The sequence below is a fragment of the Poecilia mexicana genome, unplaced genomic scaffold (genome assembly GCF_051168715.1).
Source record: "Poecilia mexicana isolate PSO_F unplaced genomic scaffold, ASM5116871v1 scaffold_6, whole genome shotgun sequence".
In the NCBI taxonomy this organism is placed as follows: domain Eukaryota; kingdom Metazoa; phylum Chordata; class Actinopteri; order Cyprinodontiformes; family Poeciliidae; genus Poecilia; species Poecilia mexicana.
The window spans coordinates 21148384-21176053 of record NW_028263375.1 but is presented as its reverse complement, the minus strand read 5'-3'; the positions used below and the strand labels follow the sequence as shown (position 1 = coordinate 21176053).

The window sequence follows — 27670 nt, the reverse complement described above, 5'->3', positions numbered from 1 at the left end:
CCAGCGGGTTAATTAAAGTGTTACACCCTTCTTTTCCCCACCGAAATGATCGAGAAACAAATTTTAAAAATTCGGTTCCATGTTTAGGGTAAGTCTGCCTTCATTTTACATGTGAGTTCTACTTGATAATTTACTTAAACCAATTTTTGGGCCTCGGACTGCCTCCAGGTCTCCGCAATGAAACGTTGGGAATAATGTTTGTTATTTAAGAATAAGTAACGTTTTCACTGATTTATTCCGAATCCATCAAATAATCCATCAAATAATATTTGATGGATTCATGTTGTGATTTTGTCTTTAGTAATTCATTTAAAAATGTGTAGTTTTATGATTTTAGAGGCATCAACACCAGCAACTAATTTAGTGTTTCTTTTTTTTGTTTGTTTTAGAATTAGAATATCATTTGATACTGATAAAAGTATCCGCTGTATTTTTTCCCTTCATTTATCTCTGCCTTTATTTTCTGTCTAGATGTAAGTGTGAAGGTGTGTGTGGACAGTAGATGAATGAAGTCAGAGGTTTCTGTCCCACATCTGACTCCACCTCCTCCACCCTCCTCACACACACTCACAGATCCTCAGGCGAACACAGTGGAGGGAAAAGAGGTCTACTCCTCCTCACTCCTCCACTCCTCTTCCTTCATTCACAGAGAAACCTCTGAGCCGAAGCCCTTCTTCTTCTTCCTGGATGGACCCTCAGAGCCATTAAGCTGATAGCTCTGGATGGAAATCCGAAGATCTGAGCTGCTGGGGGGGGGGGAAGCTGCCATGAACTTTTGCCGGACTCGAGGAGCCTCCAGAGTGTGAAGGACTCAGAGCTCGGAGAAGAAGGATCCACAGGGTGTCGCGTGAAAGGAGACAAGACTGATTTAAAAATTGCCTCCAGTTTTTTAGGCTTTCGCCCTTGGACCATGATGAGTTCAGACGTGCGTGACCTGAACTCCCTGCTGCCCTCGGTCCCGCCGGGTCCCAGTCCCGGCTGCACAGCGCTGCCAGTTAGCACGGCCCCTCAGTGGGCTCCCGTCCTGGACTTCCACACCGCCGCCTCCCCTTACCCCTCCCTTGCTGCTCCCCACTCCTCTCTGGGGCCCCACTCCTTTATCAAGCAGGAGCCCAGCTGGGGAGCCACAGGGGACCCCCACCACCACGACACAGACCCCCACTGCGGTCTCAGCGCCTTCACCGTGCATTTCTCGGGTCAGTTCACGGGCACCGGGGCCTGCAGGTATGGGGCAGCGTTTGGGGCCCCTCCTCCTGCTCCGCCGGCACCCAGCCAGCCTACGCCTGTGGCGGCCCCCCACCACCACCAGCCCCCCAGCAGGATGTTCAGCAACCCGTCGTACCTGAGCAGCTGCATGGACACCCAGCCAGTGGCCCGCAACCAGACAGGTAAAGTAAGACGGCAGGACGAACGTCACCCCCTGCTTTCACTTTTCACTCCCTGAATCCACTGACGAAGGTTCACAAGTGGGAGATTCACACACATACATGTAGGCAAAGCAATTCAAATCAAGGGGGATTTTCCACGAATAGACTCGTATTGGTTTATCCTTTAGTTCCTAAATTATATAAAGTGATTTTGAGAAAGCTGTGTTGCCTTCGGTACCGGGGCGTCTGAGTTCACTTTTTCGAAGCACATAAAGATTATCTAGAAACCCCAAACGAAGCAAAGCCACAAATCTGAGACAGTGTGGAGAAAACGATGGAAAACTCTTATTTCCGCGGAAGCAGCGTGGATCGAAGCATCGCTAACCGAGGAGCCACTTGTTGCCGTTAATGTTTGACCCTCATCAGAGTCGTCTTGCAGTTTGGAGCAGCAAAGCTTTTCGCCCCGCGAGTTTTTTAGTCCCCATGAGGACATTTATGATGCTTCCGGTTATAAAAGTCTCACAAAACTTGTCAACTATTCCAGCATCATTTGGTGAAGCCACATTAGGTCTTTATAAATCCAATTTTTTTTCTTTAAATAAAAAAATATCCTTCTTTATTGTGAAAGAATACATCACAAATTATTTTTCAGTCGTTGAACTTGTCCAGAGTTCATCTTTTATTTTCCCAGGAAAACATTTCACTACAGGAGTTGGAACAAGGCTCACAATGTGATTGATTGCTCAAGTTGCTCAGTTTGATTTTTTTTTTTTTTTTTTAGATAATTATTTTACATTTGACAAACTCTAAATCGCGTCCTCTTCATTCTGCGGTCACAGTGTTTTGTTTTTTTTTTCTTTTTGGGGGGAAACCTTCTCGTCTTTGAACGTTTTTTTTTTTTTTTCTTTTCTTTTCTTTTAAAACTCGAGCGTCTTCCAAGCATGTGATTTTACATTTTAAGATTACAGTGTGAAGCACATGGAATTAAAGGATTTATTGTTATTTAATTCATAAAAATGGCAAAATAAAAAAATTGCGTCTATAATTATAAATCAGCTAGACAGCAAAATAAGTGTTTATTCATGATACTTAATAAAGGAATAAGATTTGTCACTCGTCACAATTTTTAAGCTTAATTGTAAAAAAAAAAAGTATTTTATGAAAAATGTTACATGTCCATTTACGCTTTGTGTTAGGAGTCTACTGTAATTAATGTTCTCCTGCATATAGTTTGACTTCATGTCATCAGCAGGTGAAATTGATTGACTACGTCTATATTTCTGCTTGTTTGAGTCACCAGGAGGAATTCCACATTAGCCTGAATAAAACTGGACAAAAGTCAGTAAATAGCAACGCTTCGCTTCTTTTTTCTAGACTTGGCCACACGTAGATAACGATAAAAGGAAAATCTAGCCCTTTAATTCCTTTTCGTGCTGATTTAACTCTACTTTACAAGTCTAAAACTGAAAAAGCGCTCGTAAAATGAAGACTAAAAAAAAAAAAGAAGGGAGGAATGAAAACCAGGATGCGTTTGTCTGACTCCTCACTGAAAGGAGAGACTCTTTTGCGTGTTGACGCTCGGCTGAGTGATTCCTAATTCATCACCGCGACTATTAGAGTCTGGCGTTTCTCACATCTCACAGCGGATCCGCGCGTGTCTCCAGCGGCACAAACACGCTCGAGAGTTAGAAACACGAGCCACTTTACGGATTTACCTCATGAACTAAAATAAAAAACCAAAAACAGCAAACAGGTTAGGTGAATCTTAACTGAATCAAATTACTCATTTCTCCAGCTGTTGTCACCTAATCCCCGCTCCTCGTAGGTGAAAGGCAGGATAGTTAATCTGTTAGTGATTAGCAGGCAGATTAATTAGTAATAACATGCTTTCTGAGCAGATAATTCAGGAATAACATTATTATCAAAGAGCTGGGCCGACCCCCCCCCCCCTTAACCTGTTTTATCTGCACCCTGCTGTGGCTGGTTGAGCACATGCAAACAAACCAGCCAACAGCAGGACCCGGGTCACACAGTAGAGCTCGTATCGCTGAAGGGTCACACCGGGAATTCATCACATCAACGTCTTTTTTTTTTTTTTTTTTCCATTTCTAAATGTTCTTCAGGAATGTTTTATCTTCTTGAGCTAAAAGTTGGGAATTCTCCACAAAGAGGGGGGGGGGGGGAGAAAACAAAAAAAGCAGCATTTCTAGCATTTTTTTTTGCTGAGATGGTGAATATTCAACACGGGACGTTGAAACGGTAGAAATCTATAAAGCACAAGATAAAAGAAGTCAGTGCAAGGCTGTGTGCAGAAGGTTTGAAATCATCATTTAAAGAGTCTTAATCTCCTGCTGATTTTGAGGGGCATTCCGTGGGGTTTTCCAGACTTTTAGGTTTTCCAGTTGAATACAAACTGACCTTAACGCTTGCCACCCCAGTGCTGGACATCAAGGAGGCAACAAAAAGTATCAGAATACATGCGGACACATCACACACACACACACACACACACACACACACACACACACACACACACACACACACACGCACACACACACGTTCACAAGAGTCAGGGGTGAGTGGAAGATGAATGGAAACGTTTAATTAGGGTTCTTTTTTTTTTCTTTCTTCTCTTGCTCTGCTCACCCACTGACTCAGAGAGTGAAAGTCTGTGAAAGTGCCGCATTTTTAATTAATGAAGCATGCATGTCAGAGATAGTGTGTGTGTGTGTGTCTGTGTGTGTGTGTGTGTGTGTCTGTGTGTCAGTGCATGGGAGTGATTTATGGGACCTAGCTCTGCCCTTTAGGGGTCAGCTTGAGTCATGAGTCAGAGCCGGTCCGGGGCATCAGGCACGGATCTTCTTATTGCCAGGAACCAGTTTATGTCCGTGCGCTAAAATGATTTTTAAAGAAATATATAAAAAGCTGAAATTTATGAACGCACAAAGTTACATGAAAAGTTTAAGTTAAATAAAACAATTTAATGTTTGCCAAGTTGCATAATAAAGTCACTGCTGGCAGAAGTCGAGAAGCAAAATGTGAAGTTGTTTTTTTTTTGTTTTTTTTTTTCCTCAGAAACAGATTAAGTTCACGCCTTCTGTTCGAGTCCAGCTGGCGTCACGTTTTCAGAAGCCTTTCCACCGCTTAGCGGCGTTGGGAAAATGTTGAGTTGATGATGTGTGTGTGTCCACTGCTTCTCCTCCGCTGTAGGTTACAGCACGGTGGCGTTCGACGGGGCCGGTAATTACGGGCACACTCCTACGCACCACAGCTCGCAGTTCTCCGGCCACTCCTTCAAGCACGAAGACGCCCTATCCCAGCCGAACACAATGGGTATGTGCATGTCTGATTACATAAGGGCTACACTGTTTCAGTCTCTGGAAAACACCAAGGCCTTCGTCTGAAGCTGAAGACTTTTCTCATGTTTTATTCTTGCAAAGTTAAAAAAAACTAGAAGAGTCAGGTGGAGGAAATTAAATGATGTGGCGAGATAAGTGGCTTTCATACGATGTTTTTGGGAGTTACTTTGTCACTTAGTAAAGTAAATTCATTACATATCTGAAAAAGAAACTTTCAATCACCTGGTCATATGAAGAAGTACAATTACCACCCTTTGTGGTGGAACGCTTGCAGTTAGAAGTAGCAGAAATCCTACCGTACATTTAGCGACACCCAGGGAGTGTCTTGTCCCGTTTTCTGACGTCTCTGCTGTGACCTTGCCTGTCAGAGGTATAAATCAGCCACATCCTGACTCGCAAACTCCCTCGACTCCGTCTCTCATCTATTCTTTCATCCACCCACAACCCCAGTCCCTCGCCTCTGCACGTTGTTAGTAAACATTTAAATGTGAGAGTCTGCTTGGAATCAAAGCTGCAGTTTCTGGCAAATTCTCATCATTGATACACGTCCCGAGAAACCAGGGTGATAAAAGTGGAGGGACTCTTAGGAAACCGTTCGGTTGCCACGGAGAAATCAACAGGAAAGCGCTTCATCCTAAATCCGCCGTTCGTACCCATTTTTCACAAGGCCTGATGGACAAGTTTCCAGAAGGGAAGCCAAACTTTGAATTTCTGAAGCGCCATGTGAGTTACATCAGCTCTCAGGGAGCCTGCGGTCGTTTAATCTTTTCAGATGCACTTTAACTCATGAGATCTAGTTCTAACAAATGTTAAATAATTTCCCAAAGGAAACGACCAACTTGAAAAAAAAAAAAAAACACAGAAAAAACTAAAACAAAAGAATATCTTTGAGTATCATAAAAAAAAAAATAACTGATGTATGAAAGAGTAAGTGACAACTCTTGTAAGCTGCTCCCAGAGTGAGTTTTTCTTTACACATTAGGGATTTAATTTTATATTTTTGTTTTCAACATTACACTCGTCTCAACCTTTAATGGTCGGTGTTAAGACGGCTTTGAAACGACTCTTTTTCTGTGGTTCTGCTAATAACGCTGGGGATTTGTGAGTCTCAAACTGTTTAAAATAATCTCTTCCCGGTTCAAATACAGACTTGGAGCAACAAGGTTCAGTTAAAAACATTAAAATAGATCTTTAGTTCTGATTTAGAAACTCCTATTAGGATTCCAGCTTCAGCTTCACAATGTAGAGCCATGTTTCATTTATTCGAATTTTTTTTATATTATGAGTGTTTTTTTTTTTTTTTAAACCGTTGACATTTTTTCTTTAGTAAGTTGAGCTTCTCATCTAATTTAAAGACCAGTATACCCCTCAGGATAAACTGTAGCCTGCTTACTAAATCATAACCTGGGCATTTAGGGACACAGAAGTTGCTTGAACTTTTATGATAATTTAAAAAGAGACCATGCTGTGACTGCAAAAGCAACGTACCTCGTCCGGACGTAGCAGACGTCTGACAGATTCTGAACCCTTCACACCAACGCGCACATTTAGTTGGTTCACTTTTATTAAAGACACCATAATAAAAGAAATTAAATGAACAAAAACAAAACAAAACACATAGAAATATAAAGAAGAAAGAAAGCACATTTCAAACTGTGCTCTAACTTCGGATGGAGCTCCAGTCTCAGTTAGTAGTTTCAGCATTTATATCAGCTGACTTGTGACTGAATGATACACAAACTTCGCAAATTGAGACAAGGACTTACCTCAGTAACCATTGTGTTATTTTAAATGTTTCTTCTAACAATCATTGTAAAGTTGCATATGCAGCATATGTTTACTCTAATTTGAGAAACCAACGGTTCAATTTAATGTTTCAAGTACCGCAGTCAGGTAGCAATTAGTTACATTTATTCACTTACAATTACTTGGGTAATTAAAAAAAAACAAAACAAAACAAAAAAAAAACACACTTTTAGAAGTATTTTTACTGCACCATAATTTTTGCTTTTACTTGAGTAAGATATTAATAATTACAATTTTACCTACTTGAGTAAAATTGGTGGATTCTCAACCCACTGTGAGAAACTTCACTGAATGAAGAGCAAACATGTTTCAGTCAGCCAGGTTTATCTTTAAACTATCAGAATTTGCACATAAAATAGTTTCTTCACCTGATGACGTCATCGGTTACTCACTTTATTTAAGTAATCTTTTTGTGTAGTACTGTTTTACTTTCACTTGAGTAATTTCTTGGATGATCATTTCTTTTACTTTTAGCTAAGTAAAAATTTATAGAAGTAGAGCAACTCTTACTTGAGTGCAATTTCTGGATATCAGTACCTCCTTTGAGGACATTTGGTTCATTATTCTCAAAAAAAAAAAGAACAAATATTCTTAAATGTGCAGAGTTCAGAATGAGATTTCTCAAACTACAACTCTGAAGGTGTGTTTTCACATAATCTAGGTAGTGATTTTCCGTCCCTGACTGTGTGTGTGTGTGTGTGTGTGTTTCAGGTGAGCAGCAGTATTCCGTACCGCCTCCCGTTTACGGCTGTCACACACCGTCGGACAGCTGCGCCAGCAGCCAGGCTCTGCTGCTGAGGAACCCCTACAACAGGTAACACACAAACATTTGCCTTCTGCACCTCTACGACATCCCAAACACCCTCTCCAAAATATGTTCTCAGAATAAACAAACAGCAAAAACCGGAGCTGGAAATAGCTCTGGATCCATTGTTGATTGTTTTGGTCAAACAGCGGTAATTCAGTGGCAGGTAGCAGGATGTAGCTCTGAACAGGATGTTCACCTTCTGGACAGGTTCGACTGCCTCTGTGGTTTCCTCTTAAATTTTGTGTTCCTTCCTTTGGTTTCCGTTTTCTCTTCATTTAGTTGCAAAAAATCTCCGGGATGAAACACAATATGTGAGAACTCTTGAGTCTCTCCTTGCGTTGGCAAATGTGATTTTGCTAATTTCATTCATAACCAGGGATATTTTCTTCCACAAGTGGTTTGATTGCTTTTCGGGTGAGCGACAGCGGTTTTTTTTTTTGTTGTTTTTTTTTATCAGGTGTATAATTTTAGATTGATACTAACATCACAACAGTGTGATGTTACACTGTGACTGGTAACAATGAAAGAAAAGTCTTGGCATAAATACAGCTGTTCTGCAAAGGCCTCAGAGGTGCGTTTCAGAAACGTCGGGTAAGATTGAAACTAAAATTAAAATTCATGTGTTAGAGAATGACCTAGTCAAAGTCCAAACTTAATTGTTATTTAGAATCTCTTTCAAACACTGAGCATTGATTATTATGGACCCTTAGTTTTCAGATGACTAACCTGTCAAGTTAGAATTGGCAAAAATGTCATAAACTACAGGGTTCATTGAAATACAACCCAAATGACATGCAAATGCAATTGGAAAGGACTGTTGTTCCATAAAGTATCAGTTCATTTTGTTTGTAAAACGATTTGAAAACCTTGCATAATTTTGCCTCTACTTCATAATTATGCACAACTTTCTTTCTATCCGTCAGATAAAATCCCAATATATTTCTTTGAAAATTGTGGTTGTAATAGGATAAGCGGGACATTGTAAGATTTCAAAATATTACAGCTGATGAAGCTGACTGAAGTGTCTTCTCTGACAAATATCATAGTCATCTGTCCATTTTGTACTCTGCCTCGCAACCCACGACCGTTTATCGGCCTGGTTGAGGGATTTATGATTTATACGTACTTTATACTTATAAGTACTCAGCACTACTTCAGTTGTGTGAGATTTTTAAAGGCGAGACACATTTATCACCTCTCAAGGAAACTAAAATTATTTAAAATACATCAGAGAAATGAAAGCACTGCATGTAAAATACCTGAATAGCCAAGGAATGTAAAAAAATACATCGATAAAATAAGTTTTTGCCTGCAGTAAAACATACTTTTGTTCATATAAGAATTCTCTTTCCCATTAGGTTGTTTTCTATCCAGTTTTTACCTAATAAGCTCAGTCAAAAACTTGCCACACTTCCATTTCCTGTCAAAGCACCTCCCAAAGGTTTCTGTGAAATACTGCTGCAGATCTACAGATCTGTGCAGTTTGGAAACAAAAGACCAAGAGTTTTACTTTGCTAATGTTCCACAATGATAACTTTGGCTGTATCTACTTCAGACAGATTTCTGAACTTTCGGGCAATCCGTGTCAAAGATGTAATTAAACATGGGGTTGAGGCTGTGAAATTAATGAGCAGTACCATTTTAGGAGGCGCACCTCCTCATCACACGCTCCCCAAACAGTTTGTTGTTTTGTCTCTAAATGAGAAATTCTTTACATGCCACTGATCCGATGTTTTCTGTAAATGGAAAACGAGAAAAGAAAAAAAAAAAAAATCCCATTCCTGGGGATGAATACTGAGCCTTCAGAGTGTGTTTTAAAGGGAGAAAGACTGCCCTGACTCTCCTAGTCTGAGGTTCGTCTTTGTCATAAACATAACTGATATCGACACAACACACACACACGCAAACACACACACTCATAAACACACATGACTGGGAAGGCTCATGTGAGTGAAGTCAGTGGTCTAATCTTGCAGCCTGGTACCATCAGGCCTGTATTTACTCTCCAGGCCATCAGCTTGGAACAACATGAAGTGGAAACACGCACAGGGCTTATTAATCCGAGCAGAGAGAGAAAACGAGAGGCTCTCTGGCTTCTATCAAAGTAAGGAACAGAATGAGAAGTCTGAAACTGAGCAGGATGTTCTATTAATTAATAAACAACAATTTATTGCCAAACTACACAAAGGTTTTTGCAATATCAAAAATGTGGCGCTTTGAAAACTTAGTGGTTTTCCCAAAATTATCAAGCCAGTTAAGTGACGACATGGATATCGTTCTCTGCAAAGACCTCTATTGTTTTTTAAAGTCAATATCATTATACTACCTTGTGGGAAGCTGTGAGACAGTCAGCCTGATATCATCCTGTCATTTTAATCATCAGTCTAATGTTTTAGAAAGAAAAAAAGAGAAATTGTTGTCTTCTTGGCTGCCTCCAAAGCAAAGTGTGCAGCCTTCACTACTTCGCACCAAGATGGCCTCAGATGCAGAAAACTGCTGCTAAGACGTTTTGGTCATCAAGAACTTCATCACCAGAGGCAAGAGTCCAACAAGCTCCACGATCGTCTTTTCCTAACGAAGAGAGACTCACAGCTCGCACTTACCACCGGGGCAGAGTTTGCTCAACAGTGGCAGCAGGTGGGTGTGAGTAAACCTGCAGCAAAACAAAAGACACTTCAAAATAACAAGAATGAGAGATTTTGAGATAAGTCCGGTGCATCCATTTGTCCAGAGAAGAAAAAGGGAGATCATGAGTCCTATTTGCTTCAACCAATGGAGCATCTTGATCCTCCGAGAGCACCTACCGTGAATAAAGAGTGGGATGGAAACCTCCTGACAGAGCAACTCTTTCCAGGCACAGTTTGTTTTTCTTTGTTTCCAGCATTGTGTCATAGGGCAAAGGTGATAACAAAGTGACTCGCAAGATCAGAACACTGACATTTTGTTTCTGCGATTGAGAAACTCCCCAGATCTTAACTGCAGTAAGAACCCATGGAAAAAACAGTGGTCAACTCCAAACTTCAATAAAACACGGCTGACTGGGACAGCATCAGTCAGGACTGAGTCCAAACACTGGTATCCGAGACGTCAGAGAGGATTGCAGAACCTATGAAGAAGAAGGATCAGCCCTGGAAGTATTGACTGTTTGCATGACGTTTATGTATCTGCTGATAAAAGCCTTTAAAACATCCGATTGTTTTTGTGTTTTGCTCGATGTCAAGCCTGTGTAGACGAAAGCGTAAGGGTCAGTAGCGGCTGGAAAATGTTCAGATATGTCAATGGTCAATGGACACTTAAGCTATAATAAAAACATTTAATATGATTTACTTGTTTTTTGGTTGTCATATATACATTGTTTTTTGCTTTAATTCCTGTCGCATCGGTCATTGAGATGCTACATTCTGACAGTAAACGATGGAGGTATTTACTTTTTCAATAATTTGTAGACTCTTTGTTTCACGTGTTAAGCTTATGAACCAGAACGCAGGCCTAAAAGTAACATCAGAATACTGCAGGATGGTAATGAAATTGACTCATATCTTTGTTGAATACGAAAGAAACACACTTACAGAAAAACAGTGAACTTTTATGAACTTCACTCTGTTTTCTTTACAAAACACAACAGGAAATCATTTGGATACAGAAACACTTTCTTGTATTTTTGTAAAGAAATGAAAAGAGTGTGCATTTCTCCTCTGCAACTGGATTTCTTTGGGGGCAAACTGTGTATTCAGGACAAATGAAACAAAAAAAATTATAAAATGCCTGTATAGAAGGTGGACTTATATCCATGAGCAACTGAGACTATAAATAGGCCCATTATTTTAAACCCCCCCCCCCCCCCGCTTTGAATCATTTTAGTCAGATCTTGCAATATTTCAGCAGAAATACTTTCAGCATCTCCTGGCTGCTTGCCTGTCTGCTGTACTGTAGAATAATAGCTCTGTAATGAGCTAGGTACCAGGCACCACTTTGCCTCTATTCAACCTGCGCTGAACCTGCAGGTGCTATAAAAGAGGCACTGAGGGCTATAAATCTACAGCTTGGAAAATACAGAAATTGTGCGTGCACATATTTGTGGACAGTCTGAGCGATGATCATACAGTCTGTTACGTCCAATAAAATTTTTTTTTTTAAAAGTCTGGTATGCAAAAACGTAGGAATTCTTAGTGTTTAATCTCCGGTCTTTCTATACCAACTATTTTCAACGGCAAAACAGCTTTAGCCTCTTGATCAGTAGCAGCTCACGAGCTTTTCTTCTACGTTTTGTCTTTCCTCCACAGCGGTGACAATTTATATCAAATGACCTCTCAGTTGGAGTGTGTGGCATGGAACCCTGTCAATACACTGGCATCCACCATGAAGAGGTAGGAAATTGACAACCGCTTTCTTTTTGAAAAAGCCAAAATGAGTAAAAACCCTGTGCTGAAGAAGCCAGTGGCTAGGAAATCAACCCAACTGCATTTAGATTTTGTGCATTTCTTTGGTCACGATCTACTTCATCTGAGTTTTGTTCACAAAGCAAAAAATGTTAGACAGCTGCAATAATGGCCACCAACTTCTGCAGCTTTTTGCATCAGAAACGTTTTGTATTCACAGTGACAAAGACAACATGATGTTGACTGCCGCTATCGGTATTTTTGTCTTTGCATTACTGACTGAAAACCCAGTCATGTACGTGCTTCAAGAGCTTTTTCTGAGTAGTTTTGGACATTTTCCAGGACGGTTAGAGTTGGGAAGTGGGTGAAAGTGCAAATCTGAACTTTAGTGCCTGCAGTGTTGCGATGAGAAAATGTGCTCAGTGGAATTGTGATGATGTCATCGAAACTCGGAAGCAGTGGTAATCTTCGATATGGATGAAATGGCAGCACAAGCACTCAAATGACTTTCCTGTTGCTTATTTTGTACTAAGAATAAGTTTAAGAGAACTGCTCTAATAATCTCTAATTCACAGCTTTCAACTCTACGCTTATTGAAGAATTATTTGTTTTGCTTTTCACACACTCTGAAATGAAACTGTGGTCATTTTCCAGTTTGGAAACTAAAATAAGAATCACCTCCTCGGCATGTCATCGAGTACATGCAGAGGCCTGGTAGTGAGGCAATGCTGGATGTGTTGGAAGCTCTTTTAAAAAGGTTTTAATTATTTAAAGTTGTAGTCATTTTACGGACAAAGAGAATCTTTTTATAATGTTTTAATCTGTACTATTTAGTCTTGCCTAAATATTTCAAAATTTATTGTCAAATGAAGCTAAACTGAATGATGCAAAATGCAGTTTTCATTTGTTAAAGGCACAAGGCCTTCCAAAACTATCTGGTCCTGTCTGAAAAAAATAATTACTCCCTACAACTAGTAGCTGGTTGTGAGTCGCCTGAAGGAACAGCATCAGTCGATTGCAATGAGTTGGATAATAGATTGGAATAATTTTGGCTCACTCTTCTATACAGAATAGTTTTAATCATGGTAAATTGTAAGGTTTTCAATCTCAAATGAATCATAAATGCCCCAAATCGGTCAGATTTAAGTCTGGACCTTGACTAGGTTCCAGACTTCCTGCTGCGATTTGGATCATTATTCTATGCTTTGGCTTATGCCCATAAATACCCCTCACAGATCGATGATGATCTGAAGCAGCAAAGCAGCTCCGGATCGCCAGCATGTTTGACTGTTAGCTCGATATTCTGTTTTAAAAAGTTTCAGTTTTTGCTTTGTTAGTCTGGGACGTTTTTTTAGAAAATCCAAAATAGCTTTTGTTGGGGTTCTTTTGTTGTTTTTTTCGGTAAACAGGTCAACCACTCCTGGAATGGTTCACCACTTTTCCATTTAATCACTATCCCTGATTTGTCCCAAAACCTTTGAAATGTTTTGTCCAGACTCCTTGAATCTATTTCCTTCTAAAATTAGCAGGAGATTATCAAGAATAAAGGACAGCTCTGTCTTTTGCTTACTGTTAATATTTTATGAATTGAAAACTTGTTTCAGAAAGCTCTTCCTTTCTCCTGCTCAGCTAATTTTTCCTAAGCAAAAATAGCTGGGGAAACACATTTGAAATCCCTCAAGTGTCAGCGTCCAGTGTTTAGAAAGCTTTCTCTATGAACCGTATGTCAGCGTGACCTTCAGAGCCGGTCAAAGTCTGCGCCGCTTCACAAATGCCTTTCTACTCTGAGCCAACAGGCATTTTTCATAGTTAACCAATAAACGATTTTGTGTTTTAGGGGTTTTCGCATACGTTTCCACTGTGAGAAAGAGCCATTTTCATATTAAAAAGTGAGACATCAGTATTTTTTTTAAATTTTTTTTTTATAATTGGTGACGCTTCAGATTTCTGCTGCAGATCCAGCTGCCTGTTTGGGCAGTGATGGGCAGCAGGCGACAGGAGAGGGAAGGGAGGCTTGAGGGAGGATGAGGAGGAAGAGGATGGAGGGCAACCAGAGGAGGAGACGGTCAGCGGAGATAAGGAAAGGCAAGCCAAAGGGAAAGACATGAGGAAGAGGAAGCACAGGGGAGTTGAGCCTAATTCCAGGCTTTAAATATCTCATAAGTCGTGAACAACACCCAATGTTTGTTCATAGATGTGAAGTAAAACTAGAGATTGGATATTTTAAATGACGTCTACTGAATCGTTGCTTACTTACAGAATCTGCGAAATAACCGGTGCCTCACTTACTGGCACCTCCGATGTTAATATGTTGTTCTGTCCCCTTTTACCAGTAGATCAACACTTAGTCTTAAACATTTCACAATCCTGGAAACACAGAGAGAGAGAGAGATATTTGACGATTCTTTGAATGATCTGCTCAGGCCTGAGATCAAGACCGAGTCTTGATTTATCTCTTATTCTCTCTTCTCTTCAGCTCACCTCTCCTGTTTTTATTGGATTAAGTTTATGGACTGCAATAACGGAGGAAGAAAATGGATTCTGTAAACTATTTCTGTGTCGATTTCTCCATAATCTTCCAAAATGCCCAGTGAAAACACGCGTCCAGTTTTCTAGTACAGGGCAGAAGTATTATGTTGTCTATTTAATCTACCAGTTTTATTTTGTATATTTGAAAACAAAAAAACAAAACCTTTATGAGTGATTGAGAGAAGAAAGCAGAAGCCCTCACTCTTCTAGAGCTCTGCCACATGAGATCCACTTGTCATTTTTGTGATGAGTAGAAAGTTCGGCCTCAAACATGATCCAAACATTTGCCAAGGAGTTTGTAAGTGGACCCCAGAGAATGACTAATTCAAAGTCCTGCTGCGGTCGTGATGGTCACTGATGGCTCTAATGGTCCTCCGTCTGAAACGCCTCTTGATTTTGACATTAGAGTGGAATCTGGAGACGTGTAGCCGTTTTCACATAGACATTTCCTGACTTTCGAAGATTGGCACGTTTCCCCTGCTGAAAGCCATGGCGTTCTGTCGTCTTTCTGAAGTTGACGAGTGGTCAAAGGAATCAGTCCCTTGTGTCTCGCCGTTTTACACCCCAGGGAAACGAGACATAGATTACCAATTAAAGGTTCTGGTCAGTCGATCGACTTAAAAACGTAGAGTACAAAGTAAAGAAAAGCTGCTCCAGTTTTGTTTGTTTTGTAGAAATATTATGGATGTAAATAATGACGGCAGCAGTGAAAGTCGTGCACTCTAACACTGATCCACCAGTTGGGGCTGAAAGCTGAAACATGTTGCTCCAAGTAACATTTTCCTTCATCTGACCACAGATGCCGGACTCTGACATGCAGGCAGCATGGCAACTGGTGTTTCAGATCTTTGGACAGAAACACGTACACACTTAGCACCATTCCTGAAATTATCTTTACAGTAAGACTTATATTCTCCTGGATGTGTTTCATATTTTCGTCATGCTTCTCAGAACCTACCGTTCAAATGCTGCTCCATAAATCCAGTCCAGCGAGCCTAACGTTTTAACCCACTTTTAACTGAAATGAAATACTGACACACTTAGTCATACATAAGACAAGGATCACGCAGTTTAATCTAAACTCTGCTGGAGTGCCTCTCCTCCTCTCCTTGGGAAAAATCGAGGCAGACAAAGAGGACCTTATGAGAAGAGTATGGCGTTCATTCCCACTGCAGCAGCGCAGTACTCCCATCCTCCTTCTTCAGTTGGACACACTGAAATATAACACATTTCATAGACAGGAGCTTTCTGTTTGTCTGCGTGTTATCATAAGAAGATACGAGAGGCGACACAGGCAGCTGTGTCAAACAGAGCTGGCTTTGTTCACAGCGAAAACTGCAGCAGCAGGTTTTTCTATGAGTGATTAAAAAAAATGAGAGTTTATTTATTAAAGGATCTACAGAAAACATAGTGTGAGATGGAGTATTTGAAAAAGCGTTCATCAGGAGTTGTAAGGAGTACTTTGAATTATTTACTTCTTATTTTGGGACAATGGACGACAATGGCAAAATAAGCTCAATCTGAAAGTTGTGGGTTCGAATCCAGAGAAGGGCGCTTGAGCACCATGTTATCAATCGATCTGAGAATGTGACTGGAGTGCACAGCATCTGAGCAGAACGATAAAGTATGAATTTACCGTGTTATTTAATACTACATATAATGGAAAATGTTCAGAATTTTACATTCTTAATATGCATTAAAAAGGACTGTTTGTACATTTCTATAGCCTGCTGTAACGAATGCCACTACTGCAGGTGGCAAGTTCCTGTTTATCACTGCTTTTAATGTTGGCTTCACAATGAAAAAAAAAAGTTTTTTTTAATTAAATCATACAAGAAATAATCATCTAAAATGTGGTCAAATTTATTTATTGAAAAACTGTTGCGAAAATGAATGTTTATTTCATGGGTCAGCAGATAGATTGCTTCTTAATGCCTTTCTTAATTATATTTATATGCATCAAAAAACTGACAGCTGGAATATAATGTGGGGAAAGTTTTTAAAAATGTATCAAAGTTGACTGTATGTATTTAGAACATGGAAATCCTCTATTGAGATCCTGTATTTTTCATGCTACTCTGCCTATTCTTGTAGTGCTAACAGAGTTAAATCATAAAACATGCAAAATAGAAGCTTTATAATTGGTGTACAATTAATTTTACTTACAGTAATATTTCCCCTTGTGAATGTTTTTCTAATGGACTTTGTCTTTTTCACCCTCAGATACTTGGATGCAGATATTTTAATACATTTTCCTGTCTTTCTGTCAAAAGTAGAACTTTAACATTTCTGCGTGAATATGAGTAAATATGTCTTGTTGACTCAAATTATCTCAAAAGTTATGAGATAATCTGTTTTTTGTTTGTTTGAATGCGATTTTGAAAACACTCTCCACATGTAGAGGTGTCCTTGTACATAAATATATCCATCTTTAATTGCATCAAGACTCAGCTCTCTGGACCAATTTTAAGTTTACAAAGAGCTTTACATCATAAAAACACTTTGAAATTCTTTTTTTCCTGTTTCTTGTTAATTTTTGCAAGATTTTCTTATCTTTGTTTAGCTTTGTTTGTCACATTTTCAGTTTCAGTTAGTGAAATCATTCATCTTATTTACAAGTTTTGGGCAGCAGATATTATCTTTCGATCTTTTTCATGACTTATTTAGATGAAGATACGTCTGACTTGATTAATTTGCATGTTCTCTTGTCTTTCCTATTTTGAAAAGGGGAGAAATAGGCCTCTGTGTCAAGTTATATTTATTCCGTGGGAAACAGGGAGTCATGTTCCTAGACACTCGTTACAGAGTAATATATGTATTACAATGCAATGTTTGGTTATGTTTATTTTATATGAAGTGTTTCAAAATGTGTATTTTTCCTCACTTTGTCAGGCCTGGAGTTGGTATCACTGTTACCGTGCAGCAAGAAGTTTGGGTTCGAAACCCAGCCTGGGGTCTTTTTGTGTGGCGTTCCTGTGCATGCCTCTCCGGGTTCTCTGACTTCCTCCACAGCCCAAAAACATGACTGTTAAGGTTAATTGTTAGGGTCAAAGGTCAACGCAACATGTTGCAAAGCTCCGATCATCGCAACCTGGTTTCTTAATGAGTTCACTGTACTACAGTGGACCTACAGACTTACCAGATCATTACTCAATACAGAACTTGCAGCAATACTAACCTGACGCTTCGATGACAGTGTGGACAACATCACTAAGAATGTTTCTGACAACTTGCTGAATCTTCGCCATGAGGAACTGAAACAGCTCTGAAGGCAAAAAGCCGTACATGTGTCAAACTCAAGGCCCGGGGGGCCAAATCTGGCCTGCTGTAGCTTTTTATGTGCCCCCCCTACCCTCCCAGACTCCAAATTACATCAAGAAGTTCCTCCAGTTTCTCACAAAGTTCACACAAAATCAACAGATTCACACATTTTTTTTCTGATTCGCACATTTTCTCAAAAACATTGGGTTTAAGTGACTGCTGCCTCTGCCTTACTTGACATCACGTTATATAGACCGCGGCCAAAAGTCACATTTAACATCGTACATTGGAGCAAATATCGTAAAAATTCCTTACAAAGATTTCTAAATTGGTACCACAAAATCTGTAACTTTGACTGCAAAAACCAAAATCCTGGAGGAACGGCTATTTTAACAGTTTAATTGGTTTTATGAATACATTCTGGCACAACCGGACCTTTAAGAATGTTCTTATTTTTGATATGGCCCAGAATTAAAATGAGTTTGACACCTCATTGAATGGCGGGGCGGGGGGGTCATTCTGGTACCAGCTAAGTGTACCCAATAATGTGGCCGCTGAGTGCATCTTAAATATTTCCTTTTCGGCAGGCCTCTATGTTTTACAGTCATGTTATTTGCATGTGGATGCAGTCAAACACATCAGACCATCCTTTAGGCAGCTTTAAAGACTTCTAGGTCCTTTTTTTTTTTTTTTTTTGTCGAAAAACATTGAAACAGAGACACCACAGAAACAACTACATTAATGGGATCCTAACAAAATAACAGTGAAATATTACCCCCATGCATGAAAACAAGTTCCACCAGGAGTTCACTCTGGTCTGCGATTTGCATTAAAGGCTGTATGTGACGGGTTTTGAGTAATGTTCCCTCCCTGACCTTATCATACCGTCACACAATGAGTGCACTCAGTAAAACAGTGCTTCATGCTCTACCAGTCTGCCAGTGTGACTTAAATTTGCACTAGATTATGTTCTTGATCTTGAGATCTGCTTTACATTCAGTTTACATTCTGCATGCATGCCTTTATAAGGAGGGGTTCTGATTGCAAAGGGTGTTGGAGTGTCAACGAAAATCTTCACCGACCAAGTTTTTTTAGTTGAAATTTTACTCACTGAATAGCTTTCGAGTCTTCAGGCCAATGCGGCACAAAAACAACGTTCACAAACTTTCAATTTCTCGTGGATGTAAGCCGATGACTGTCTTTGTGTGTTTTCAGCCACGCACCGGGCTACGACAGTGACCCCAGCACCCCGATGGTGTACAGCTGCAGCACGCAGTACCGCATACACACACACGGAGTCTTCAGGGGCATTCAGGTGGGACTCGGCGCTGCTGCTGCACTTTATTTATCGTCAACAGGTCATCATCTGGTCATCTCTGCCTGCATGCGGTTATCCTGCACCTTGTTTTCTAGTTCATGTTTAGTGTCGTATTGAGCATGATGAAAACTTTGCAGCAGGCAGGGGGGGACAAGAAAAACAAAACAAAAAAAAAACACACACACACACAAGTGGACTGGTAAAAATATGTGGTGTCTTAATGCTAATGCAATGAGCAGGTTGTGCAAGGAGAAAACACTCATATGCAGCAGGACATGTAACGAACATGCACAGAGGTCTTTTTTTTATTTATATATCCACAAATACATTAGCAGTGGAGAAACACATGCATAGAGTTAAAACTGTGTAATGATGCAGTCTCCATACGAGGATTCACATGTTAATAAATCATTAGATTTTAATTATCGTCTGTCAGCAGCTCCAAAGGACAGGGAGCGGGAGATTCTCCAGACCTGCTTTTACTCCACTACCAAGATCTTTCTTTCAGGGGCCTGTTTCATCCGTCATCCTGTTCCTTCTTCATTCTTTAGGGTCCACCTCAGGACAAATAGTATAAACAATAGCTCACTCCTGTGCCCCTTAAAGTATAATTTAGAAGCTGCTAAAAGGTGAAGTAACAGATTGACTTGGAGCAAAGTAACGTTAGGGTTTAAGTTTTATTGCAGGGATTACCCAAATTCACAGTCACTGCCAATGATAATACAGCTGAGGCCACAGAGTTGTTTTCTTTTGTTTATTCCACTTTGTGAGTATTTTTTTTTAAATGTGAAAAATACATTTTGTTTCTCTATAAAGGTTTAAAACAGATTATTCAAATGTTCTCATTATCAATTGCAGATAGTTCAATGTGAATTATTAAAAGACATTCGTACGGTGTTTTGAAGGAGGACCAAATGTTAAAAGAAGGCTCTCTAAACCAGCTGGTGGTGAAATGAAAATATAATTGGCCCCCGTTGTTAAATCGCACATGAAAAACGATAAGACGCGTTTTCTGGTTTAGTTTCACAAGCCAGGCCAGACCTGGGGCTAAAAAAATAACTTAAACAGAACCTTTCTGAAAGCATGAAGTAAGCTGAGGATCTCCAAAAACAACATAGCATGTCTGATTAGCGAGAAATAAAAAAAAACAAAAAAACGGAAGAGAAACAAAGTAGTGTGATGATCTGAGGGCTGCTTCAAGAAGTGGATGATTTGCTGTAATTGAGTGAAAACAATTAATTCGGTTCTGTACTAGGAAATCCTCAGTCGTTGACTTTAAGCTCAAGCATTTTGGTCGCCTCCAAATAAAGGTTTTAATGTGGCCTAGTCAAAGTCCAGACTTAAATTCAATTGCGCTTTTGCGGCATGTATTTAAACAGACTTGCCATTGTTAAAAATCCCTCAATGTGTGTTTATTAATAACTGAGTTTTTTTATGGCACTGCAATCATGGATATAAAAATCATGAATTAGTCTTAAAATGCAGTTAAACTAACACTTAAAACATTTAAATAATCTGTCAGTTCCCAATTAGCTAAACTGTGGATTCTGTTTACTTTTTGTGACTGAGTCATGTAGATTCAGCTCTTCTTGTAACCGCAGATGCTGATAAACAGTTAAATAAAAAAAAAATAAAAAAGTTTTTAACTTTGACTTTAAAGACTTCAAACATTTCAGTTCCAGATACACAGCGTTCTAGATGCTAACAGCGCTAGCATCTGCGGCAGCCATTCTATCTTCCTGGTCATTACGCTAAATGCTGAGGAAATTGAAAGCAGATGGCTGGAAGCAGAAGGAGACGGCGGCGGTACGGAGGGAGAGGCGGAGAAATGGAAAGTGTTGAAGGACTGAAGACATTTTGAGAATAGAGAGATAAAGGAGGGTCATGTTGTGTGTGTACGAGTCAGGATAGAGGATGTTAAATTGTGTTATTCTCCTCCAGTGACGCCTGAAATGAGGAGTGGGGTTCTCTGAGAGGGGGTCTGCCTAAAAGGCGTGACTAACTGCTCCCTTTGGGATGCAGTCATTCTGGGGTCATTTTACTGCTAATTCCCATCTCATGAATATATGACTATTTCACTGTAATGTTCCCCAGACAGATCACAGGCCCCTAATTTACACGGCCGGCTGTATTTAATAGACTCTTCCTTTAATTACATGTTTGCTCCTTTGGTTGTTGACGGCGGCAGAGTTTTTGGTTCATTTCACCTTTTTGTTTTTTTCCCGTGGTTCCAGGACATGCGGCGGGTTCCCAGCATCGCTCCGGCCATAGTTCGATCAGACGCCAGCGAAAAGCGCCCGTTCATGTGTACTTATCCCGGATGCAACAAGCGCTACTTCAAACTGTCGCATCTGCAGATGCACGACCGCAAACACACAGGTGGGAACAACAAAAGCATAAGAGACACTGTTGTATTAATTATGGGATTTTATGCAACTGAAACTACAAAACTACACACTTATATCTTCTGCTGCAGCTAGGGAATACTTTTTATTTAAAAAAACATTTGGATAGATGTGTTTTCTGTCTGATCTGATGCAAATTGAATTACAACATCGCTATGTGGGGAATATATTTTATTCCCATATTGATAAGGCCAGGATTCCTGCTCCATTTTTGCTCTGCCTTCTACAACAGGGGTGTTCAAACTGTGGTCCTGGGGGACAATTTTGGCCCTTGGAATAGTTTTGTGTGGTCACTAACCTCAATTCATCAGTGACAAAAATGTGACTCCCCAGCACCAGCAATGGATGGACGCAGTGTGTGATTTTCTTTGGTTGTTGTTCAGTGACTTTTTTTTTAATCTTCCTAAAGTGGAAGATGTTAAGAAGTTGATGAAAAGTCAATGAAAGAAGTTAGAAGAAGTTAATGAAAAGTAGACCGCAAACATCCATTTAGTCAAATAAAAACGTTCCACTTTTTCAGAGAAAGAGTAACTTCATATTTTTTCTAGTTTATCAGAATAGAGAAAAAAGAGAAAAATTATGAATTAGTAAACTGCATGTTATTTATTTTTTATTTTTTTAAACTAAACATGTAGCACCTCTGTAAAATTTTGGGTCTATGATTATTTGTTGTTCTTGTTTTATTTGAATAGTGCATGCCTAATTTATTGCTGAACAGGTAAATTTTGTAAAAAAAAGAAAAAAAATCTTATTATTTTTGCATTTTTAATTGAAAAGAAATTTAAATCATTCCCAAAGTACTTTGAACTTGCCAGATTTGGCCCTGGGATCCAAAGGTTTGGACATCATTGCTGTACAGTAACTAGCATCAGAGATAGTTATGTAATGAACATTTTATTGTCATAGCACAATATCTCACTAAGTTATTTTCTAAATCATATAATCTAACATTTAATGAAAATGTTCTTCTTTCTGGGTTTTATTAGAAAGAAATGTTAAAAAAAATAAATGTAACTGAAATAGCTTTGTAATTTGTACTTAAATATAGATTATAGAGTTTAAAGTATTTTAGTTATTAATCCATGACCACCTGTGTTCATAAGGTTTAAATATCAACAAATAATCAATCAGTTCATTGTGTATTAATAAGAACATTTCTCATGCAGACAGGAAATTGTTGTACAAAGGTTAGAAAAGAAAACTATGCAAAGAAATAAATAAAAATGGCAAATCGAGCTATTTGCTATTTGCAATCATAGAAAGTAAACATAGAAATACAAAACTAAAAAGATTGAAATAAATATATATGGTAAACAAAATATTACCAAATAAGAATTTGATTAGGTAAATAAGTAAAATACAAAATAAATAATCTGCATAGACAAATAATTAAGAAACTTCAACTGAGTTTTTGGTTCACTTTTAATATGATGGGAGTCTTAACCACTCTTTAAGATTGTATGTGTGTCGTTCTTCGTAAGTAAGGAAATAAACGCAGCTGCTGGCCTAAACTTGACCATTTCTACACACAGTCAGAAGAAGGGAAGAGAGTAAAGCAAATCTACTGGAGAACCACTGCTAAGAGTAGCATCAAGTCAGCAAGTTCATGAAAAGAAAAACCTTAGACACCATCACAGACCACCATTTTTAAACTTTTGTATTCATCTCTCAAGAAATAAGTTGGACATTAGTCAGTTCAATCAGCAATATAAAAAAAATGATCAAGAAGTAAATTATGATTAAACCTCTTCTACTCTATTTTTTTTTTTCCAGGGGAGAAACCCTACCGGTGTGACTTCACAGACTGCGGCCGCAGTTTTTCCCGCTCTGATCAGCTGAAAAGACACCAGAGGAGGCACACAGGTTCGAGGCGTTTTGCTTAAATCAACCTCTTTGGTCTTTGTTCATTTTATTTCTAAGCTTTTCTTTGCTGTTTTTGCTGTTTTCTTTGCTCATCCTCATAGAGCTCATCTCTGCATGACACCAATCTTATGAACAGTCAGATTGCTTTTTTTTTTTTTAAACAGAGATGCTCTGTAGTGAATTATATCAGATAAAGTTGCTAAAAGCTCGCCAAACTTTGGAATGGCTTCCCTGCAAGCATCTGCTCTACTGTTTTTTTCTGTCTCCCTTTGTGTGTGTGTGTGTGTGTGTGCGTGTGCGTGTGCGTGTTGTTGTTGAATTTTTGTGAACGTTTTCTGACCTGTTGGCGTGTTTGAACGTGTGGGCATGCTTATTGTACATGTGTTTAGGAGTTAGACCATTCGAATGCGAGACGTGTCAGAGAAAGTTCTCTCGGTCTGACCACCTTAAGACACACACACGGACTCATACAGGTAAAACAAGTGCGTAAAACTTTTATTTTTCCATTTCTTCTTTGATCCATTTGATGTCTAAATACATGCTACAGACCTGTGTGAGAGAGCTCGGTGTAATAACGTCACCCTTCGTTTGTCGCCTTCCCCGCCCTCCTGTCTCAGGTGAGAAGCCGTTTAACTGTCGGTGGCCGAACTGTCAGAAGAAGTTCGCCCGCAGCGACGAGTTGGTGCGGCACCACAACATGCACCAGAGGAACCTCAGCAAGCTCCAGCTTTCCATCTGAGTCGCAGTTTTAAACGTGCGGCTCACTCCTGACGTGAAAGTAAAAAATGCAGAGTGTCTGTAGAGTCAGGTTAAAGAGTTACAATTTTAGATTTAAAAAAAAAAAAAACTGTCTTACGGTTTCAGAATCTCAACTAAACTGTCTGCAGGCAAAAGTCCTGGCTTTTCTATGTAAATGTCGTGTAGATAGGAGAACGGTGTGGTTTGAAATTTTGTTTGGACTTACAATACTGTGCAAAACTCTCCGACCATCCAGAATTTCTCTATACTCTGCTTCCAGCGTGTGGCATTTCCTTGGATTATTTTAAGGTTGTACAGATTATTATTTCTCAAGGATTTGTGAAGGTCTTTTTAAAGTTTTGTTCTGTTACTTTTAGTTGACTTTTCTAAAGGCAAATTAAGATTTTCCCATCCCTGAAGGTTATCATTAATAGGCCAGAAATGACCATAAACACTGCTTAGCTGGTTCTGGTGCTCGCTTAGCACCAGCTCTTTTTGTTTCTGCCACCGAAAGCATGAACTTTGTCACCTTAAAACCGGTTCTTCGTTAGCAACGAGTCTTTACTAGTCTAGATGTAATAACTGTGACAACTTTGTTTAAAATGTCGGTTTAATTGTCAATCAATGCACTGATCTTGGGACATAAGAAACTTGTTTATTCAGTATTTCCCGTCACATAGTGACAGCAGCTCAAGCCAGAGCACAGAGTTGGTTCTGCTAATTTTAGTTAAAGCAACAGTCTGCAACCAGTGGTTCTGGAGCCATTTCTTCCATTTTCCATTATGGCTAATAACTTTAATGATTAGTGGACCTAATGTTAGTTACTAACATATTAAATCTCTGTTCTTAAGCATAGATATAATTTTAAAAAATCCAGGTTTTAAGAGTTTTCAGGTTTTAATGGAATAATTGGATTGAATTAGCACAACAGAAAGTACCAGTAATATTTTTAGATGTTTTTTTTTTTTTGTCGTTGAAAACTGTGCTTTTTTTATAACACATAAAGTTTTTCACAAATATCAACGTCCCATTGAAGAAAATGTCGCCTCTTTAAAAAGAAAACAAATAAATAAATACATGTATAAAGGCGGTTCTTTAAAATTTATGGGAAAATTCCCATAGTAGACATTTATCAAAAGCTACATATGTTGATCTTTCTGAAAAATATTATGAAAGGCCAAAAGTTGTAAATGAGTTTTTCCTCAGCTGGACTCAAAGCAAAAACTTCCTGTTTGGATTAAAATGTTTGTAGATCCCTGATTTAAAGGGAAAAAAAGTTTGTAACTTCTCATTAGAACGTAATTTCACTAAAACTAGGTCAAAAAAAAAAAAAATAGATAATTCTTGAAATGGAGAGCATAGCTCATGTTGGTCGTTTCTGATCAGAACATTTCTTTTAAGCTAAGCTGGGCATGCAGACGTCCGGATGCAGGAAAACCGATATAAGTAATGGGGGTTTGTGTGGTTAAACTGTCTCCCGGCGCTGCAATCCTCCACAATAATTCAGAATACAACAGAGAGAGGATCAAACATTCACTGTGCATCTAGTGCTAAACCGGGGCTGGTGCTAGAGCTGCTTCTTTCCTAGCTCCAGAAAAACAGATGTCACTTAGTCAGCTAAACTCGTCTGGAGGAAAAACATCTATGAGTGGCCTTGTTTTCTTTTTTTTTTTTTTTTTTGCCTTTGACACCAATTTCCCAATTGAAGAATTTGTAGTGTTAAAATGATCATTAATTCTCAGCACACAATGTGAGTGAAAGCACATTGTTTGCTTCAGCTTCTTCTGTGGGGAAAAACCTCTTACGCAGAAGCAATGGTCATTCCACGCCTTCGTTATTTTCCACTTTTGCAGTTTTATCTGTTTTGTACCTTTCAGCATGAATTCATACCCACCTTAGGGAAGTTGATTTTCAATCGTTTTCTTTGACCTGCTTCTACTCTTCTGTAAGGAAAAAGCGTCCCTCCCACAAGGAAGTTTCTCGTTACCTCTTTGGTTTTATCTGGCGGTCATCATCCATAGAGAGTAAGATGAAATCTTACCAGAAATACCACACAATTTAATTAAATTATTCATCATATTTGAGAATTTTTAAAAATCATTTTCATGATTGCTAGTTTTTTGCTAAATATTTACCTGCAAAACTCATTGAACTGTAATGCACTGGTTAAAAAAAAAAAAAAGTTTTGCTGACAAGTGCAAATTTGGACAAAAAGGCAGAAAAATCGATAGGGGATAGTTGTTCCAAAGACTTCATATAAACTTGTTTATTTTTCTGTGCCCAGAAAACCTCTAATGGCAAAAAGCACCAACCCTAAAGCTAAATTATTTCTTCACCTGGAGGAAAGTCATTTGGTTTCATTATCAGCTTAAACTTGGATTTCATCTCAGATCACCCCAATTGTCCGAATTCATCAAATTTATCAGAAATTCATCCGGAAAAGTAAACAAACATTCACATCACATCATAAAGGGTGTGATTCCAAGCTCTTCGCTACATAGAAATACATTTTCCATAAGTTTGGTAACTTATCTTTGTTTTTGTTTTTTTCAAGACAGTAAATGTAATGTAAGTCTCTCCATACATACTTTATTACTAAAAATAAAAAAATAGCTTTTTCACAGCATCATCTTTTTGGAAAGATGTTCGAAAATCTTAATCCATTTGTGTTTATTGGGCAAAATCTTCATAAATGTTTTCACCTAAATGGAATGAAAAATGTTATAATCTCTTTCGGAGATGAGGTTGGAGCTTTATTGTCCGTCTGCTTAGCACCTTTTGGTTGTTGCAGATATCTCTGACGTGGAACTACTTTGTGAACAGCAGTGGTTTTTGATATGGGCAACATGGGCAGTTGCCCAGGGCGTAATTAGAAGGGTGAAGAAGGGATGGGGGGGGGGCCAGAAACCACCAATGTTTGGGAAGTTTTATTATTTATTGTCTCATTGTGAACAACAATTGCTTTCACTGGAATTATTTGAAGGTGAAGAGGTCTCACTCTGTCTCTATCTTTGCTTTCAGGTTACTCAGCTATCGCTAGCTTTTAATTACAAGTGATTACTTCTTATCTAGTGTTTGCAGATAGAACATGCAGAAAGATGCCTCTAAGGTATTTATAAAGTGATCTTTTTCATTTTAAGTAATGTGATTTATTATTATTTTTTTCTAACTTGGGTCTGTGGTGTGTAAATATTACAGAACTTTGGCTGCGTGTTCAGGCTTTAAAATATGTCTGCTGGGTCGCACTGGCTCTGTGGCCGAGTCGTTACGGTTGAGATGTAAATAATTCTTCTTCACCATGGTAACTGAGCTTTTTCCATGGAGGAAAACATGTAACTTAAATGATTTCTTTTTTCTTTAGTTGGATCCAGGAACTGTCATAATGTTCTTTCTCTGATCTGAGTTACACAAAAAAAAGCAAATATTGTTGAAATGTTTTGTATCCAGAAAGTGTGAGATAATAAACTAATGCCATCAGTATGTTTTTGGGACTGATTTCATACAGTAAAAGCTTGCAGTCTTTCAATTGTTGTCTTTGTTGCCATTTGAACAAATGCTTTTAATTAAAGGCTACAATATGGGTAATAAAATAAATTCCTCTTTGCAGACTGGAAATAGGAACCCTTGTTATCAGTTTTTGACAACTTGAAGCAATCTCAAACAAATATTTTTATTTTTAAATCTTGAAAATATAATGTGCAAAGATCATCAAAAAATATTACATCTGATGAAAAACGACACTTTCATTCGATAAGAGGAAAATGCAGCCAAAGCTACCAAACCCTAAGTTGAGAATAATCTGACTGAACTTAATGTCTGGTTCTAGCATCAAGTGTC

The 27670-nt window shown here is 38.9% G+C and overlaps 1 protein-coding gene across 2 annotated transcripts; it reads left to right on the top strand.

The window, feature by feature from the left end:
* The first annotated feature begins 206 nt into the window (after positions 1 to 206).
* LOC106931238 (Wilms tumor protein homolog) lies at positions 207 to 27313 on the top strand. Of its 2 annotated transcripts, XM_015009238.2 has the most exons (9): positions 207 to 1388; positions 4578 to 4700; positions 7244 to 7346; positions 11624 to 11707; positions 18725 to 18824; positions 21062 to 21206; positions 23006 to 23095; positions 23485 to 23577; positions 23713 to 27313. In XM_015009238.2, the coding sequence occupies exons 1-9, from the start codon at positions 911 to 913 to the stop codon at positions 23832 to 23834; spliced, it is 1338 nt and encodes a 445-aa protein (XP_014864724.2). In that variant the 5' UTR covers positions 207 to 910; the 3' UTR covers positions 23835 to 27313. The 2 variants fall into 2 exon arrangements, with proteins under 2 accessions (XP_014864724.2, XP_014864738.2); XM_015009252.2 differs by lacking the exon at positions 11624 to 11707.
* The last annotated feature ends 357 nt before the right edge of the window (positions 27314 to 27670 follow it).

Excerpts from the sequence above, each read along its gene's own strand:
- LOC106931238 (XM_015009238.2), top strand. The coding sequence starts at position 911 with ATGATGAGTTCAGACGTGCGTGACCTGAACTCCCTGCTGCCCTCGGTC. Across the intron at positions 11,708-18,724 it reads CTGGCATCCACCATGAAGAG|CCACGCACCGGGCTACGACA; the intron begins GTAGGAAATTGA and ends GTGTGTTTTCAG. Across the intron at positions 21,207-23,005 it reads GCACGACCGCAAACACACAG|GGGAGAAACCCTACCGGTGT; the intron begins GTGGGAACAACA and ends TTTTTTTTCCAG.